Source organism: Lytechinus variegatus, chromosome 5 (genome assembly GCF_018143015.1).
Source record: "Lytechinus variegatus isolate NC3 chromosome 5, Lvar_3.0, whole genome shotgun sequence".
Taxonomy (NCBI): Eukaryota; Metazoa; Echinodermata; class Echinoidea; order Temnopleuroida; family Toxopneustidae; genus Lytechinus; species Lytechinus variegatus.
The window spans coordinates 6,229,146-6,249,940 of NC_054744.1; the positions used below are offsets into that span (position 1 = coordinate 6,229,146).

Consider the following 20,795-nt stretch of genomic DNA (forward strand, 5'->3'; position numbering starts at 1 on the left):
CTAGAATAACAGTCGCACCCAGCTGACCCTATATTTTGACTGATTTTTTTAAGAGTATTTGTACACCATTAAATATTCATCTCACTTATTGTGATGCCACGTGCATCAGGATCATTCTAGGCTTATTCATCAACCATGTCAATATTTGATTATTCATACTCGTATATTTTATGTCTAATTTCTATAACAGGCGCACAAAGTGTAATGGCATCACCAACTATTTTCTGTGGGAAGGAAAATAAAAACGATGAACATGACCAAGGTCAGATGAACTTTGAAGAAGTTAATCCTATCTTAACGGCATGGGCATCAGAATATGTGTCACCAAGACGCAAATTTGTAGCTTGCCTTTCGGGTACGTTGGTAGTTGCATCAAGGGTGGTTCCGGAAATTTCCAAGGGTTGGGGCACTCAATTTTTTATATGCTATGTGACTACAAGAATATTTATTAGGAGGCTGCACCCTACAAGCTCCGCTTTTAGCAGCCTAGCTCCTCCATTTCCAACCTGATATGTATATAATCTTGAATATCATTTTTGTACAGGGATACTTGAAATTTGTTTTGTTATTTGATGTCAAAATATACAAAACAAACTGTAATCGTTGAAAATGGAAATAAAGAAATGAAATAAAACTTATTGTGAAATTTTCTGGTTGATATTGCGAAGGAGCGAATCGACTGAATGGGATAGGATGTGTACACAGCAAAAACTGTGGTGTTAAGCGGTGTACATAGAGGACCACACCATAGGCGGCGGAAACGGGGGGGGGGGGGACGTGTCCCCCCTAAATTTGGGGAGGGGGGTCGGTCCCCCTAAATTTGTTGTTGATGACCTTTTTTTTTCTTTTTTTTTTGCTTGTCAATTTATTTTCCTACGTCCACCCTAAATTTTTTTGGTTTGAGAACCCTTTTTTTTGGGGGGGGGGGGCTTGTCAAAAAAAATTTGGTTGTCCCCTCCTAAAATTTTTTGCTTCCGCCGCCAATGGACCACACCAGTTATTTTACACCGTTGTTAAATTGGTGCTAGTTTTACACCTATAGATGTTATTACAACACCTTTGGTTGTTACATGTACACTCTTTGGTGTTATGTTCAATCTCTAGGGTGTAATTTTAACACCTCAGGGTGTGGTCCTCTATTAACACCAATTGGTTTCAGTTTTAACACCACAGCTTTTACAGCATGAACAGGATCTAGGAATACCTTGTAACTCTTCAGTTTTTTTGTTGTCTTTTTCCATCTTCGTCATTTTCATTTTCATGTCGGAAGGGTGCACGGACGTTCCACTCCATTTTTCATTTTCCTTTTACCCTGTCCTTTTCCTTTCATTTCCCTTTTCGTTTTTTCTTATTCTTTTTGCTGCAGGGGGGGGATAAGTCTTGCATTATTATTATCACCATCATTATTATTATTATCATTATTATTAATATTACTATCATTATTATTATTATTATCATCATTATCATCATCACTATGATCCTTTGCTATGACGTCTGTTAAGACGTCTGAAATGCTTACTTATAATACGTCTCATATATTCTAGATCCTTGTAAGAATGGTGGCATCCGAGAAGAAGAAGGGGGCATTCAGAGATGTCGGTGCCCAAAGTATTATGCAGGAAAATACTGCCAATGTAAGTCATTTTAAAGATCATTATGAGTCGCACATCTTGTTTTGACTTAAGCTCTATCAAAGGCCTTCATGTGGTATGATTAGTTCGATTTTGAAAATCAGCATGAAAATGAATTAAAAATCATTGAGAAAAAGTACTCGGCACAAAAGGAAGGAATATTCTTATTCCGATTCGGACTGATAGAAAGGTTATCTGTGAAAGTTTAGTTGATTCTAGCGCACCACATGCATGTTTTTGCACCATTGCGAGGAAAATATGTCTTGATTTTAAACATCTCATAATTCACCGTCGGAATAGAATACCGTATTTACACAATTAGGAACAAATTTGGATTATTGCTCAACAGCAGTAACTTAATATTGTACACAATACTAATAAAAGGAAATTCTTTAAATATTTACATCATTTTATGATATAATTTGATACTTTTTCAACAATAATCACTGCTATATATTCAAGCATTCGAATGAAAAAAAGAATGAAGTGTTAATTGGGTGTGTAACTCAAAATTGATATATTTTAGATGTGCTTTTCTTAGTGTATAAGTTTGAAGAATTGCATAGAGTCCAGGGTTCGAACCGCACTACAGCACCCAAATCGGGTCGATCTTACAAGGCGATTCTCTACATTTGGAACTCTTCACCCAGGTGTGGTAAATGGGTAGGCCTACGTAGGTACTATCAGATACTGTGACATGAGCCCTACAAAGAATGATCCATGCTCGAATACATTACAATCAATTATGTCAGGGTTATTATTCCATCAACTTATTGACATACCTACTCGAGAAACATCGTATTCTGAAACAATAATAGATTTGATATTTTGTACTGATCCGGAAAAACACAGTATAACAGGTGTATACACGACATCTTTCAGTGATCACTATCTTGTATTTACTGTTTATGGTAATAAGTGTTCAAAATCTGTTGAATATTATCGAATGGAGAGATTTCAAGCATCTGAATACCGACGAATTTCATAGTGACCTAACGGAACAAAATCTTGATAAAATATTTAACTTCAATAACACTAATGAAGCATGGAAATTTTTGTATACAAAAATAATGTCATGTGTGAATAAACATATACCGTATAGAAGAAAGCGTCTAAGAAAAAACCCATGCCCCTGGGTAACCGGCGACATCATAGTCTTAATGAATAAGCGCGATCACTGTCTTAGACAGGCCAGAAAAACTTCCTCACCATTTCACTGGAATGAATATAAATCTTTGAAAAAACAAGTTAGATAGGAACTCAAACGAGCAAAAACCAACTACATGGATTATCTCCTCAATGATAATCATACGGCCCCGAATGCTCTCTGGAATGTTATGAAAACCATCACTAAGGGACCAAGACAAAGTGAAAAACCCATTGCCTTGGTAGCAGAGAACGGTAATGATATCTCCGAGCCTAAGGAGGTGGCAGATTGCTTTAATGATTATTTTACCAACTCGATCGAAGAACTTATGGGTGAAATTAATAGTGCAAATGAAATCTCTCCATTTTCTTTGACATCTCAATATGATGTTCGCACTGAAAACGTAGAATACAATGCACCATTGATTACTCACGACTTTGTGGTAAAAACTATCAATAATCTCTCGTGCAAGAAAGCTACTGGACATGATAACTTGTCTGTAAAACTGTTAAAACTTTTAATTACAGTCCCGATCGTTCTGTCTATTCTTGTTTATATCTTGAACTTATCATTAAATGAAGGACTGTTTCCAACCGAATGGAAAACTGCTAGAATCCAACCAATTCCCAAATCAGGTGATAAAGCATTTGTTCAGAATTATAGACCGATAGCTATTTTACCTGTGCTCTCCAAGATCATTGAAAGAGCTGTAAGTTCAAGCCTTCTTAAACATCTTCTTCAACAAGAAATACTGTCTCCAAATCAGTTTGGCTTCAGGCCTAATCATTCATGCGAGACAGCACTACTTTGTATGGTTGATGATTGGTCGAAGCAGGTAGATAATGGGAGACTGAACGGTGTTGCATTCATTGACTTACGTCGTGCTTTCGACACCGTAGACCATTCGCTTCTCCTCAATAAACTTTAATCATGTGGCTGCTCTCGATCGTGTTTAAAATGGTTTGAGTCGTACTTAGTAAATCGCAGACAATTCGTTTCTATTGGTAATGAAAAGTCTTCTAAAAAAAAAATTAATGTAGGTGTCCCTCAGTGCTCAATTCTTGCCCCGGTTCTGTTCTCACTATTTATCAATGACTTACCGAATCATGTTACTAGTGCCTCAGTGTATATGTACGCAGATGACACTACTATTTCAGTATCTGGTAAGACTAAAATAGAGGTCGAAACCAATCTAACCCATGCACTATACGAGACCTATTCATGGGTAAGAAATAACAAACTGATCTTAAACTATAATAAATCAAAAGTAATGCTTTTAGGCTCAAAACAAAAACTAAGTACTACTCATAATCAGCAAATATCAATAAATATACATGGCTGTACTCTAGAATGTAAAAATGAAGTGAAGTGTCTGGGCGTAACAATCGATAATTACCTTGACTTTAAGCAACATACCAATTCAATTTCAAACCTTATCAAACGTAAGCTTGGAATTATTCGCAGGAATAAACATTATTTTAATCAATCTCAACTTTCCAAACTTTATTGGGTATATGTCATTCCCCATATCCTTTATTGTTCTAATGTTTGGTTTGGAAGATCAGAAGGAAATTATGACACGCTTAACAGGTTACATAAAAGGGCAGCGTATCTGATATCAAATCGCACATGAATGACACGTTCTGAAATCGTGTTTAAAGAACTAAATTGGCCCTCTCTATACAAAGTTCTCCATAGAGCCGCATGTGTTCTTATGTATAAGTGTGTCAATAAATTATCGCCCGCCACTTTATACGATAGACTTTCATTTGTCGATGATGTCTCTTCTAGAACCACACGTAGTTCTGACAAATTGCTCTTGAGATTGCCAAAATGTCGTACGACCTTCTACCAAATATCTTTCCTATTTTTAGGCTCTCTCACTTGGAACAAACTGCCTGAACATATAAGATTTTCAAGATCTGTTCATTCCTTTAAATTCCAACTTAAACACATATAGACAAATCATATCGTTCATTTTAATCATTATACAATACACTTATCATACACTATTCTATTGTCCGTGCCGTTCCTATAGTAACATTTGGTATCGATTGCTGCTCATTTCTTGTCTTTCTGTTATTACCACTTATTATCTAGACATTAAAACGTGTTGTGTTTTATCTGTTTTGTTTTTATCTTTTTTATCTTGATGTATAAAAGTGATAAAATTATCAAATGATGCAATATGTCTTCTGCTTGTTTTTTTGTTTTGTTTTGTTTTTTTTTAATTCCAAAATTAAATTTATTAGTACTGTGTAATACATTGCCTTGTGTCTTAACGATCTTTCATCTTTTTAAATGCTTATATATAATCACAGAGCCCTGAGGTAGACCAGCTTTTAATGTTAATATTTTGCATATTTTTATCATGTATCTTGCCATCTGTAACTCGTAACACATTTTCGTATTTTTACCTTGTATTTATTCCCTTTTTCTGTATCTCATAATGTCCTGTTACTATGTTTTTTCGTGCATAGTATGTATTTTTATGCTGATCAGGCCACTCTGTATAAATATTCGAAAATAAATAAATAAATAAATAAATATTTTTTCTGCTTTGGAAACGGAAAAGGCAAAAAAAAAACACACACACGAAATATTGAGTGAAAACTATGATTACGAAAACAGACAGCGGTCGTTCATCATTTAATATCAATAATTTGTATCACTGAGCAACAGAATTTACAAAATTAAACATTGTGGTAAACAAACCGCTTTGTGCATATACTGTTTTCTAAGTTATATATTTTTTCTCTGCATATTGGAAATTTGACAACCATTTGAACTTTTAGTGTTTCTGTTGTTAAAATGAAGAAATTTAAATACGTATCTTTTCGTTTACGTTTTGCCTAACAGACCATTGAACACCTTATTTGATTTCCGTTTTCTTTCTTTTTTTATTTTTGCTTTGACAAAACAGAAAATTGAAACTGTCCACTTTATTAATCGTTTGGAAAGCTAGCTATATCATTCATACTTTATAAACCCGCTTAGGCTATTTCATGGGATTCTCGTCAAAATTCAGTCATTTTCGGATTGTTGCCACAACTGGGATAGCTACATTTAGCAGGGCTAGACCGGCTAGTGTCCGAAGAAAAAATCAATCGTCTTGGCCAGCCCTGGCCGGTCTTCTAATTGGGCCTTGCCTCTTGCCTTGTTAATAACAATGATATTAACAACAACAATAATAATGATCAGAATGATTATGCAATATTTATATAGCGCTTAATGCTAATGGTTCCAAGCGCTACATAGTTATTATTACCCCGGCTTAGTTAGCACGGCTACATTTTATCGGACGCTCGAGCATTCGCGTAATTTCTTTCTCCCAAGTTTCCTCTTACTATACCTGGATGGAGAGTGGCAAATGAAGATTAGGGCCTTGCCAAAGGACGCGAGTGCTGCGGTGGGATTCGAACCCGGTTCAAAGTCTGGAGACTTATCATCTGAGCCACAACACCTCTCGGTTTGAAATACATCGTTCCTATAGTTTCGTAGCATTTTTTTTGTTGTTGTTGCTTACTCCAGATTGTAGTTTCTTTTTACCATATCAATCCGCACTGGATACAAACATAATACCATACTCAAACGATCGGACTGGCTTGAAGTTGAGAACACGCGGGATTGGGCATACTCTTGCGTTTGTTGGTAAGGCCAACAGTAAAGGTGTCATGATCATTTTTGGTAAGTACATTGGCGGCGGAAGCATGCAAATTTAGGGGGTATTTTTTCAACCGTATTTTACTAGTCGGCTGCTAAAATCTGGGTTTTTAAAAAATATTTTCGTTTAAGGGGCAGTCTACGCTAAAGTCTGTAGTTTTAAGTACATTTTAGTTTTTCTCACAAACATGATGGGATATCTAATAAGGCAGGTGCATTTACATAATCTTGCACACCGCCGGCCCTACCAGATTTTGATACCATTGTGTAATTTTCCAGAAAATAAATGGCTCCCCCATGAACATGAATGATGACCAGGATATGCGAGCGCGTGGCCCGAGCGCAAATATTTTATAACCTGACCTAAAATTCTGACATTCTAAGCACTTTGGGTCATCAAGCAGGATGGGTATCTAACTAAACATTTTTTATGCGAACACGTATAGCGCAAGCTGATTTTGTTTTTATATTCCAACAAAAAACTGGACATTCTATTAAAGCACTTTTGTAACCATGAACTAGATGGGTATTTATCTAAACGATTGATGTGAAAATCTTTGATATTCTGACCTTAAAATTTAGACATTTTAAGCACTTTTGATAAGAATGGGTATCTAAACTAAACATTTTATGCGAGCGCGTAGCGCGAGCTGAGAATTTGATATTCTAAAGCACTTTTTGGGTAACTATTATTGATGCACGCACGAAGCCCGAGTTTAAAAAATCTTAATTTTTTACACAAAATTTTGACATTCTAAGCACTTTTGGCCATGAGTTGGATGGGCATCTAACTAAACAGTTTATGCTAGCGCGTAGCGTGAGCTCAAAATTTCTGTTATTTCCAACCCCAAAACAGGACATTCTAAGCAACTTTGTGACCATGAACAGGATGGGTATTTATTTAAACAATTGATGCGAGCGCGAAGCGCGTGCTGAAAATTTGTGGCAATGTGACCTAAAAATAAGGACATTCTGAGCACTTTTGGTAATTATGAACAGAATGGCTATCTAATTTTTTAATGTTTGAAATATGTAATGAGTCTTTTAATTGTTTTTACTTTGTATACATGAACAATTCAGCCATTTGGCTGCGACTCATGTTTTTTTAATAAACCTTGAATTGAATTGAAAAATTGAATTGAATAAATAATTTTTGCGAGAGTGAAGCGCGAGCTGAATATTTTTGATATTCCAGCACAAACCTTAAAATTCTAATACACTTATTGCGACCATGCATGAACAGGATGGGTAGCTATCTAAACAATTGATGCAATGATGCAAAGCGTGAGCTAAACAAAACTTCTGACCATAAACCGCGGATTCTAAAGGCCTGGTCACACCGCCCGAGCGTTGTTGGAGCGGAGAAAAAAAAATCATTACCGCTCGCTACCGTTCACCAATTTCGATTGTTTTTTTTTGTTTTTGAGTTTTGTTTTCGATTTTTTCCCCCAATTTTGTGAGCGAAATTCGACTCTCTTTCCCTTCCGCTCCACGACCGCTCCAACAACGCTCGGGCGGTGTGACAAGCCGTATTGATATATATTGTGATTTTGTGATATCACGAATTCGAATTACTGATATCACTAATTCGAATTACTGATATCACTAATTCGATTTAGTGATATCACTAATTCGATTTAGTGATATCACCAAATCGAATTAGTGATATCACTAATTCCCATATGTTTTTCACACAAATCCCTTTTTTGATATCAAGAAATAGAATTTGTGATATCACTAAATCGAATTAGTGATATCACTAAATCGAATTAGTGATATCACAAATTCGAATTTGTGATATCACTAAATGAATTTGTGATATCAAAAATTCGAATTAGTGATATCACTAATTCATTTATCACTAAATTACGCAACATCTCACTAAATTCATTTTATCACATCCAAGCTGAAGAGTAATAAATAGAGCCTTCATAATCACTGGTATTTGACAGTAGCCTAAACAATAGTCAAATGTGCCAACCGGGCAGACAATAAAACAGATTTCCAAACTTTATCCCTGATGTACTATTCTAGTCACCTGGTCTATACAATGCATTTTGTTCTTAAAATTTGAATACTCTACCGGTAAAGCTTACGCAACATCTACATTTGAAAATGATAGTGCTTATCCTAATGAAAAATCACAAAGGTCATTTGAAAGAAGTTGATCATGATCTAAAGGCACTGTCACACCTTGGCGTTTTAGACAGCGTATGCCCGACGTATGAGGAATTTGGCGAATACGCTGGCGTACGTCGAATACGTTACGGGTAAGTTTTGCATACGTTAAGAGTACGCTAAAACACGCTGGTATACGTCGTCATACGGCGAGGTCGTCGAAAAATTTTGTGCAAGCACAAAAATTTTCGACGTATGCCAGCGTATGGCTCATACGTCCCGCATACGTGGGTCATAAGTTGTAGGCAAGTTACGCGATCGTTGATACACGTTGACACACGTTACTCATAAGTTACTCATAAGTCGATGTACGTCGAGATAATGTCCAGCGTACCCTAAAACATACTTCTAACCTATGAGTAACGTGCTTTGAACGTATGTGTAACGTAACTCCAACGTATATTGACGTATGAAGACGTGCTCGGACGACCACAAAACTTACTGAACGTGTTTATAACTTACAGCTACCGTCATGACCGTATAATGGCGTATTGACAACGTTTATAGGAATTGGTATATAAAGGTGGGGTTCACAGGAGTTTTCTTCGACATGGCGGTGGTGTTGATACGGTGATGTATCGTGCGGTTATGATTTGAATAAGCCAGTTCCTTTCTGCGCATGATCAGAAGAAGGTCATTTGCACTAAAGTGACATGGTGCTTTAAAATCTAATGAGATAAGCACCAACTTTGATGTCTTGATTATTCATATATTCTTTTGAATTGTCGTTTTTATTTACATCCACAAAAAACAACAATGCTTCCACGAACAACTAGTATTTCACAGTTTGTCAAGTACATTGTGCAACATGCTAAGATATGCATTCAAAGTAGGAATGCAACAAATACCTTCATTAAGCGTTCATTGGTGTGCTATTCTGGTCACCTGGTCTATTCAATTCCTTCATCCTGCTATGTAAGGCAAGCTTGTGTAATATCTTGCTTTGAAATCTGCCTATCATGATGAAAGAAATGAAAGGTCATTTGACCAAAATTGCCCATGAAGTAATTACGAACTGGTCTATAGTCGAGCGGCAGCATTTTTATAGGCTACGACACGTGTTCGTCAGTGATCACGATACGCTGCCGCGCGCTATGCGTAAGTTAGGCTATCGTAGGGCATAAGTTGTGTACGCCAGCAATACGTTACTTATAAGTTAACGAATAAGCGTTCGATATAAGTTACTAATACGTTATGTATACGTCTAACTCGTTATGAATACGCTAAGTATACGCCCAGCGTTGAAAAAACAACAACAAAGTTCAGCGTATGCCGACGTTTTAGAGAAATTTTGATACGTCGGGCATACGCTGTCTAAAACGCCAAGGTGTGACAGCGCCTTAACCGTGAACTTGCTTATTCAGTACTTTTCGTAGGCATGAACAGAATGGAAACTCCAATCGCGAGCAAAATAATTTGTGCATATTGACTTTAAAATTGGATATTCAAAGCTCCATGGTTTCCTAGTGAGCCGTTATCTCACCTAAAAGACAAGTCCACCCCAACAAAATAAATGTGAATAAGAAGAGAACATTCAAACAAGCATAACAATGTAAATTTCATCAAAGTCGGATAAAAAATAAGAAAATTATGACTTTTAAAAGTTTCGCTTGATTTCACAAAACTGATCGGTATATAGGGGACTGATGACCTCACTCACCATTTCTTTTTCATTTTATTACATGAAATATTCCAATATTCTTCCTCATTGTCAAGTGAAACAACAATAAACTTTTGGGAAAATCATGGGAAATTGTTAGGAAAGAATACATTTATGCAGTATAAAGAGTATTTATTCCTAAGTTTTCGAATGTGCTCGCTCAACCATGAAAATGTTAAAAGTTCGAAAAGTGTGTGGTGATAGAAATGATGGATGATAAAAACGACAGCAATTAAAGTCACATTTGAAACCGAATTTGCCCCCAATATTTACCTTATTACCCTTTAAAATTAGTCTGTGACATTAAAAATACCCATTTTCCCACTTTGATGCGTGCTCACTCATCCATGAACAAACAAATCGATTTCATTTTTGCACAGAATTTTGCCCATAGGTTGATAAACATTACTGCCAAATGACATTGCTAAAGACAGCCTTGAAAAAAAGTTCCACCATATTTAATAAAGGGTTACTTATTCTTAAACATATGCACCCATAATGTACACAAGTCTATGAGAGAGGAAGTCAAAATTTTAACAAATATGAAATAAGGGTTTGTTTCATGGACGGTTTTTGTTACTTTTGCCAACAGTTATTTCATGAACTTCGCACATGGCTTCAGAGTAACACTATCCAAAAGGCGCGCACACCAAAATAACAATTCGATACGTCACAGAGTGGGGCCAAGGCCTTGAACTTTCTTCCCATTTGCATAATTTTCGAATATTGTGTGATCACTGATGCATTAAGCATATAGGGATTTTCATAAAACTCAAATCAAATGAACCATGCAAGGAGGCTTGTGACAGATATCCATAGTTACAAATTGCATTTTTTCCAATAACGTAAAAAGAGCTAATCACATTCCACATGTTCATTCAAGCAGGAATGTTTAATTAAACGCATTTGAATCATTGAAGCATGAACATAACGAAAAAATTGATAAAAGATCAGTTTCAGTTACCAAAATGACACAATACTTGCCTATGACATTCGAAAATCGTATTTTTTGTTTTCAATAAATGTTCATTGAACCGTGAAACGATAAATATTGTTGAAGATACTCTTCCCAAAAATAAATGTCATCATATTCGATCATTTTTATTGATAAAAATGTGTTAAAATTCCAATTATAGCAAATTTGGACTTGTGTTTATTCAACCGTGAAATTTAGCCAAAAAAGATGTATCGTCTTTTAGAAAGTACCTTTTACGAGCCGAACTATTTTTCATGATGAGAATGTGGAATCGGTTCCTATGAAATGGAATCAAAGTCATGATATTTGGCTTGTGACTTTTGAAAAGTGACATTTTTTGCCTTCCGACGGTGCTCACTGAAGCATGACGTAAAATACGTCCATAACATTTATTCAGAGGGTAGCTTATAAAATAACCTACACGCTCATGTAAAAATATATCAAAAACTCGCATTGGTTCGGAAATTATTGATGTTTGTTCAAGGGGGGACTTACTTTTTTTGTTGTGTGTGTATATATATATATATATACATGCATATATATATATATTCATATACATGTATATATATATATATATATTGTGTAAAGAAATGGATGAAGAGAACAATGGTAGGCGTAGCTTAAATCAAGATTCCCCAGAGCTATCTACCCTTTGGAAAAATTGGTGATGCCGAAAAAATGTCTCTGCCGGGAATCGAACCCGGGCCCCCAGCTTTGAACGCCGGTGCCTTAACCACTAGACCACAGAGACGGGTTAGTGGATAGGGCGACCCTGATCCAATTGACCGTCAGATAGACAGATTTTCGACACCATACCAATTATAATTTCCTTTGTCGGGTGAAGATGGGTTTAGAACAATGACAAGCCGCCATGCCTCAGCTGGATCAAAGCTATTGCTTTGATACAAAGCTAGTGTTTTGATACAGTACACGTATGGGGGAAAGTATACAAATGTGTGAGAAGCTATACTGTACAACATGCTTTGGCAACTCTTTGCATGAATAAAATGCATGAATTTCAAATTCTGTATGGTTCCTGATGACTTTTTTTTTCTATTCATGATCGGGTGTGAAGTAATTTGTCTATTGATATACAAAAGGTACCGTGAAAACCATTTTCAATTTTCTGAGAAAATGACATTTCATTGATTTTTTTTACCATTTGCTATGTAGGAATGCTGCTCGCATATGACGTCACAAATCAAATAATTGAAATTCTAATTACTTTTTAATTATTTGATGAATTTTTCTCAAACCTTCGGCAAATTTTTTATTATTTTTTCTGCTATTTTTACAATAAACTTTTTGTCAGGGTGAACTTCCCCTTTCAGAAGGCAACAGGCTTACGGAAGCGATCAAGTAGTTTATTGGGGCGGTTTTTCATTTTGTAAAGTGAACTTGAAATTGAAGGATTTCGTGCATATATTTTTTTAGTTTTGTGAAATTTTCAGTAAAAAATACAGGTTTCAAACCGGGGTTTAAAAGTTTCGGGGTGGGGGGGGGTGTACGGCCATGCTTAAATAGCATATTATATTTCGAATTGGAGTCAAATTCAACAGCATACGAATTAAAATGCCAATGATACTTCTCTAATTGTCCCTTTTTCAGAATGGAATATCGAAAAGTTTCATCTCGCGCTTAGGAAGAGAAATAGGAAGATATAGTGATCATTTTCATACTTCTCTAATTGCCCCTTTTTCAGAATGGAATATCGACAAGTTTCATCTCGCGCTTAGGAAGAGAAATAGGAAGATATAGTGATCATTTTCATATAATGACATGATGTTCTTGTCCCGGTCCTATGTCAAAACTCATAGTAATAATAATGAAACATATCAGCTCTTTTTAAACTGTGATTCATATCCTCCTCACAATTTTCCTATAAAGTGCTTGAATACAGGTCAATTTGACCCTTTTAGAGAAGAATATTATACATTTTAAGCTCGCGCTCGCTTTATTGATTTCATGATAAAAAAGTATTAAGATTCTAAGTCGAAATCTGAAACACACACATTTGTTCTCAAATCATTGTCCGCTCGCATATAATTAATGTGATTTCCAATTACTTATGCACCCTTTTCATGATCTACAAAAATGAATAGAGTGTCCCATTTTTTGTCTCACCTGCGAAGCAAAGTGAGACTATAGGCGCCGCTTTTCCGACGGCGGCGGCGGCGTCAACATCAAATCTTAACCTGAGGTTAAGTTTTTGAAATGATGTCATAACTTAGAAAGTATATAGACCTAGTTAATAAAACTTGGCCATAAGGTTAATCAAGTATTACTGAACATCCTATTAGAGTTTCATGTCACATGACCAAGGTCAAAGGTCATTTAGGGTCAATGAACTTAGACCATGTTGGAGGAATCAGCATCGAAATCTTAACCTGAGGTTAAGCTTTTGAAATGTCATCATAACTTAGAAAATATATGGACCTAGTTCATGAAACTTGGACATAAGGTTAATCAAGTATCACTGAACATCCTGCATGAGTTTCACGTCACATGACCAAGGTCAAAGGTCATTTAGGGTCAATGAACTTTGGCCGAATTGGGGATATCTGTTGAATTCCCATCATAACTTTGAAAGTTTATGGATCTGATTCATGAAACTTGGACATAATAGTAATCAAGCATCACTAAAATTTTGTGCAAGTTTCAGGTCTCATGATTAAGGTCAAAGGTCATTTAGGGTCAATGAACTTTGGCCGAATCGGGGGTATCTGTTGAATTACCATCATAACTTTGAAAGTTTATTGGTCTAGTTCATTAAACTTGGACATTTGAGTAATCAAGTATCACTGAACATCCTGTGCGCGTTTCAGGTCACATGACCAAGGTCAAAGGTCAATGAACTTTGGCCGAATTGGGTGTATCTGTTGAATTACCATCATAACTTTGAAAGATTATGGATCTGATTCATGAAACTTGTACATAAGAGTAATCAAGTATCACTGAACATCCTGTTCGAGCTTCAGGTCACATGATCAAGGTCAAAGGTCATGTAAGGTCAATGAACTTTGGCCATGTTGGGTTTTTTGTTGAATAACCATCATATCTCTGTAAGTTTATTGGTCTAGTTCATAAAAAGTGGACATAAGAGTAACCATGTATCATTGAACATCTTGTGCGAGTTAGAGTAGTATTCAAAGTCAGCACTGCTGCTATATTGAACCGCGTGATGCAGGTGAGACGGCCAGAGGCATTCCACTTGTTAGGTTTAAATCTCGATATTTTTTCAGCTCGTGCTTCGCGCTCGTATCAATTGTTTAGTTATATATATACTTATCCTTTTTACGATTACAAAAAGTGTTAGAATTGCCATTCTTCAGGAATTCTTCTTTAGAAATGTCAAAATTTTCAGCTCGCGTTATTTGATTGTTAAAATATGAAACGTCTTCATGGCTTACTGCAAGCAGCCATTAACCGATCCTTTTATGATCATATCAAAACGTATGTAAAAAAAATGCTCGCCCTTCGCGATCGCAGTAATTATTTTGTTATATACACATCTCGTTTAGGATCACAAACATTGCCCAGAAAGTTTAAATTCAAGGACAAAATACATGAAATTGAAAAATAGCTCGCACTTCTCGCTCGCACTAGCTATGGCTTATGAGATTATTATATATCTATGTCATAGAGATACATACTAATAACTTTTCAAAGAAACAAACAAAAATCAACTTCGAGCGGCCGATCGGGGAAATGTGGCTGAAAGAAACTGATCCAGCTCCCGCCAATGGGGGGGGGGCGAACATTTTTTCACCTATATTCTCCCCGATTGGCTACTCAAATTTGATTTTTGTTTGTTTCTTTGAAGGAGTTGGTCCAGTGGCGTTATGAGCAAAAAATTGAGGGGGCTCGATACGGCGTATCGCATAAAATTAATAGGAAGTTGCGAGCGAGCGAGCAAAAATTTCGACATTTTTATTACAAAAATCAAAGTTTGTGATAAATTTTGACATAACATTTGAAAACTAATTAATAATTCAACCTTATCCCTTTTCTTTTCTCTATTTTTCCTTCAGTGGTCGTGAAATATCGGGGGGGGGGGGGTCAAAACGCCGATGTCCTAACAGTCATTTCTTAGCTTTATTGTGATAAAGCAACATAAAAAAGTATAACAATCTCATAAGCCCTATTCAAATAGTGCGAGCCCAAAGCGCAAGCTGAACACTTGAAATTTCATTTTTTTTGTCCTGAAAATTGAATATTCTGGCCAATGTTTGTGAACCTTAACAAGATGCGTTTGTAACTAGATAATTACTGCGAGCGCGAGCAGTAATTTTTTATATGGGTTCTGGCTTGATTGGAAAGGGACCTGTTAAGGACGTTTTACAGTTAGCCATTAAGACAATACATATTTCAACTATTAAATAATGTGAGCGCGAAGCGCTAGCTGATTTTTTTTTGACATTCTGACCTAAAGAATTGCACTTTTGGTAATCATTAACGTTATAGGTATAAAACCAAACAATTGATGCGAGCGCGAAGCGCGAGTTGAAATAACAGAGATTTCAGACCTAAAAGTGGGACACTCTATTCATGTTTTGTAAATCTTGAAGAAGGATGGGTAATCTAGTATCTTCTTATATTAATAATGTGAGCGAAAAGCGCGAGCAGAAACTTTTTGATATTCTGATATGAAACTGGATAATTTTAGCACGTTTTGAATAAAGATCAAGCTGCGTAACACAATAAACATGTGTGCGCGTGTTTTAGAGTTAGACAGAATCTGGGCATTCTGAATACATTTCATTTTTTTATCATGAAAATCAATAATGCGAGCGCGAAGCGCGAGCGGAAAATACTTGATATTCCGGTATGAAAAGGGTGAATTTAAGCACTATCAAAAACACTGTGTAGGGAATTTGTGAAGTTGATGTGGATAGCACTTAATAAATGACGCAAGTGCGAAGCGCGAGCTGATATTTTTATTATTATTTTGACCAAGGACCTGGACATTTTAGGCCTAAGGACATTTTGTCATCATATGAAAATGATTACTATCTTCCTATTCCTCTTCCTAAAAGCGTGATATAAAACCTGTCGATATTCGTTTCTGAAAAAGGGACAATTTAGTTATTAGGAATTCATGAAAATTTTATTATCATATTTAATAATAATTGGATTTATATAGCGATTTTTCAAGAGGATACAAAGCGCTGTTAATTGCATAAGACAAGTTAAGGTTTATGGTTATACAGTGCGTATCAAAAAAAAGTTTACACTTTGAAAAAGCCCTGGGAATTGAAAAATATACAACATGTGGGTAATTTTTTCACATATAATTATGGGTTTGGGTCTCATCTATCCAATGAAGGTAAAAGTTTTGACAGAATGTTACACTTGAGTGAGCACTGTCCATTTTTGTAAAGCTCGCAGAAATCTGTTTGCGCAGAAATGCTTGTTTTCACGCTGTGTCAAGGGGAAAGGGCTAAATCAAACTTACCCTGCGAAGCATTTCTCATAAATTTCCCGAGCACTTTTAGCCAATTGAAATAAAACGGATACATTCAAGCATTTTGTAACAATTTTGCCGCCCAAATTTGAGATTTCAACACTTAGTAAGCACAACCTTTACCCTTTTTGTGCCAGCTGGATCTGAGGACATAACTGAATCTGAACAAAAGTTTATATCAGACATCTCCAGCATTTTTCACTAAGTTTTTATCATTTAAAGTTGGTTTACATTTCATTTTCATTTAATACTTGTTTCTCCACACTTTTCCCAAGCTTGGCAATGATTAACAAAATGAAAATCAAGCCTAAGCCATTTCATGTAAATCACAGCTCAGTGTAAAGCAAATATCGTCACGATGGACTCGGTGTGTGGGGGAGTGGGATGGGGCGCAATGCACTCTTCGAAGTGTTTTGGGCAAGGAAACAAGTTTAAAAAGGTAAAAGATATCTTCATATTAATTTTACTTGCTAATTTCCACGTGTTCTTCATGATTAAGGTCTACTTTTATTCGCATAACTATTTCAAAGTTCTGCGCAAATCATTTTTTACCAACTTTTCAAAAGTAAGTGGTGCTCACTCAAGTGGAAATATTTTTCGACAGTTATATCGTCATTTGCTTAAATGGATCTGTACCAATGCTAAAATGTGGAAAAATCGTCGGAATATTACAAATATATAATTTTACAGGATTTTTTCTAAGTGTAAACTTTTTTTTGATACGCACTGTATAAGTGTGTTTTGAGATGTTTTTTGAAGAAATTAAGAGAGGTTTCGAAGAGATGGAGGGAGTTTGTTCCAAAGACGGGGGGCAAGAGATTGAAAGGAGTTTAGGAATGTAATAAGCCTAATGAAGCGAGTGAAATTTGTTGACATTGAGGCCCAGTGGCGTACCGTGGTTCACGGCATGGGGGGGGGGGGCACCAGCAAAAATTTTGAGTCACTAAGTGGGCTTGCGAAGCGCGCTCAATTGCCAGGTAGGCCTTTATTGACCTGAAAGAGAAATTTTAAGGATTGTGCCATTAAACGGATATGTATCTCACTGATCAATTAATGCGAGCGCGAAGCGCGAGCTGAATTTTTTATGTTCAGACCTAAAAAAAGAGACATTATAAGCTATTTTTACCATCATGATACATACCTGTCTCACTAAACAAACAATGCGAGCGCGAAGCGTGAGCTGATTTGTTTTTTGCATATATTGATCCCAAACAGGGACAGGACTTTTTTTTAAAAATTAATGAAGAGCATACGTAACTCACCACAGCCATCTAATTCGAGCACCAAGCACATGCTTATTTTGTTAGAATTACATTTAAACACATGAAACACTTTTTTGTTTTCATTGTAATCATGAACATAATACCTATATCACTAATCAAATATTGCGAGCGCGAAGCGCGAGCTGAATTTTTTTTTAATTCAAACCCGAAGAGGGGCATTCTAATGCTTGCTCGTAGGAATTCACTTAGACCATAAGTATTTCAATAAAAAATGATGCGAGTGCGGCGAGCTGAAAATTTTCGATATTCATATCAGAAAAATTGACATTTTAAGATTTTTTTTTTAGAATTCACGAAGAGCCAACATATCTCACCAATCCACTAACGCGAACGTAAGTACGGATTTGAAATGTTTTATATTCAGACCTTAAAAGGGGGCAATCACGTTAGATAATCATGAAAAAGAAGCATAGTATCAAGCTACTACATAAAACAATGATAACTGGAACTATAGGCCTATTTGGTGTATATTGACTTGAAAGCGGGATGTTTTAGTACATTCAGGAATTAAACAAACAATGCGAGCACCAGGAATGATGAACACAAAGGCCCTAAGCAAATTTTGTTTCATAAAGTTATGAAAAATATTGCTTATATAATATAATATAATGTAATATACAATAATTTCTTCATCCCCCACCACGATTTTCTTTCTTTCTCCCTCTTTTTCTCCTTTTCCCCGGGTTTTTTTGGCCAATCGATGGGGGGCAAGTGCCCCCATGCCCCCCGTAGTTACGCCACTGTTGAGGCCTAAAAATTGGACATTTTAAGCACTTTTGTAATCATGAATATGATTTATGAGTTGATAATTTTCAACAATAATGCGAGCGCAATACGCGAGACGAAATTTTTGATAAACTGTCATCAAAGGGAACATTAAGTAGTTTGTTATAGAATTGAGAATCTTAACAAGACAATATGTAGGCCTACTTGGTAAATCAAATAATGCAAGCGCACATCGCAAAAAGCTGCAAATGATATCCTCACAATAAAAGGGGCATTTACAGAGCACTTAAAATATCTCTAATTTGTAAATCAAACAAAATAATGAAAGCTCGAGTTCTGAGCTGAAATATGCTTTGTATAATAACTTCAAAATTTGATATTTTAAGCTACATATCAGCCTATAGAGCAAAATATGTGTCTCATCGAACGGGCTATGCGAGCGCGAAGCGCGAGCGAAAATTTGATATGACATGAAATATATTGTTTAATCATTTTACAAGTCTTCTCCTGACCTTATTTTGTTCACTCGTCTCCCTCCTCTTATTGTTGCTCTTCCTTTTTCCTCCTTTCTTTCCCCTTCTTTTTCTTTTTCCCTTTCTTTCTCCCTTTTTTCCCATTTTTTTTACTCCGCCAATAGGGGGGGGGGCGCCCCGTGGATCCGCCTATGCCCCCCCCTTTATTGGCGAAGGCTGGATCCGCCCCTGAGTACATAATTGAATACATAATTGGGTAAATCATATTCAGCGAACATGTTATGCCTAAAGTGGCATTTCATCTTAATGCCCTCGCGGGGTAGTAAAATTATAGGCCCTCTTACTGTTTTCCCTATTTTCCTCCTACTCCCATGCATGCCATTTGACTTAAAAGACATAAACGTATTTTTTTTCTGGTTTGATTTGTACCAAAGCTTTTATGCACATTTAATTAGTCACATGATGGTGATGATCTTTTATTTTTGTAACGGTTTGTTTTTATGTAGTGCCGTTGTTACTGGTATGTTCATTGTTATGTTATTCTGTGAATTTTATGTTTGTTGCAAGAATTGTCAAGTTATACAATTATCCGTTCAGCGGACAAATAAATGAAATGAAATGAAATGAAAATGAATAAAGGGGCATTTGGACTCTCACCATCCTCGATCGGGTGAGGGGTTGGGGAGGTCGAGGGGGTCGGGGTTAATATCACAATTTTCGAGAGATGATCCAGGAAAATGATTTGGAGGCCTGCCTTTGGATCATAATGAAAACCCATAGGATAACTAGCGTACCTATGGGGGGCGGGGGCAGACTGCCCCCCCCCGACGAGTCACAACCCATGCAAGGGACCTATCCCCCCCCCTGACGAGAAGTTGAAGACTTTTTTTTTGCTTGCCAATTTTTTTCTGGCACGAAATCCTTTATTTGTGGTTGAATGCCTTTTTTTGGTCATTTTTTTGTGTGGAAAATCCTAGGTACGCTACTGCATAGGATTATATCAAATCATTTACACCCCACTCAACTAACTTTCATTACTCTAATCAGATTTCTGCGTTGGATCCTCGCAAGTTATGTCGACCCAACAAACTCGTGGTGAAGTATCGTCCAGTGTCCTTGGTCCAGTGCTGGGCCAGCTTCACTGCGGACCATCTGGGTACGATTCGTTCTGGCTTGACCACTCGGAGGGAAACTTTGCAGTGGGACTTCAGGGGAATTCAACCCCTTTTATCAAGTTTCGTCCAGAAGTGCAAGTGAAGATTAACAGCATTGGCTTGAGAGTGAGACGTGCTTCGGGTGCGGACTGGATGATTGATCAACCATGTGGCGGTTGGATAAGGTCTTAAGCGTCACTGGTTATAAAATTCACTGAGCAAAATGCTGAAAATTTCATCAAAATCGGACGACAAATACGAAGTTATTAAATTTAAAAGTTTATTCATATTTTGTGAAAACAGTTTTATGCACATCATCATGAATATTTATTAGGTAGTTGGTGATGTCATATCCCTACTTTCCCCCTTTTTCTTATGTTTTTACATGAAATCATATTTTATTCATTTTTTCATATATGTGTAAATGATGTGTCTTCATT

The 20,795-nt window shown here is 36.3% G+C and overlaps 1 protein-coding gene across 1 annotated transcript; it reads left to right on the forward strand.

Moving 5' to 3' along the window:
* The first annotated feature begins 180 nt into the window (after positions 1 to 180).
* Positions 181 to 20,547, forward strand: LOC121414836. The gene is made up of 4 exons (XM_041607892.1): positions 181 to 355; positions 1,545 to 1,634; positions 6,310 to 6,465; positions 20,249 to 20,547. The coding sequence occupies exons 1-4, from the start codon at positions 205 to 207 to the stop codon at positions 20,545 to 20,547; spliced, it is 696 nt and encodes a 231-aa protein (XP_041463826.1). The 5' UTR covers positions 181 to 204.
* The last annotated feature ends 248 nt before the right edge of the window (positions 20,548 to 20,795 follow it).

Bases quoted from the DNA above. Each gene is read 5' to 3' on its own strand.
- LOC121414836 (XM_041607892.1), top strand. From the start codon at position 205: ATGGCATCACCAACTATTTTCTGTGGGAAGGAAAATAAAAACGATGAA. The intron at 356-1,544 runs GTACGTTGGTAG...CATATATTCTAG, and splicing joins ATTTGTAGCTTGCCTTTCGG to ATCCTTGTAAGAATGGTGGC. The intron at 1,635-6,309 runs GTAAGTCATTTT...TGCTTACTCCAG, and splicing joins TGCAGGAAAATACTGCCAAT to ATTGTAGTTTCTTTTTACCA.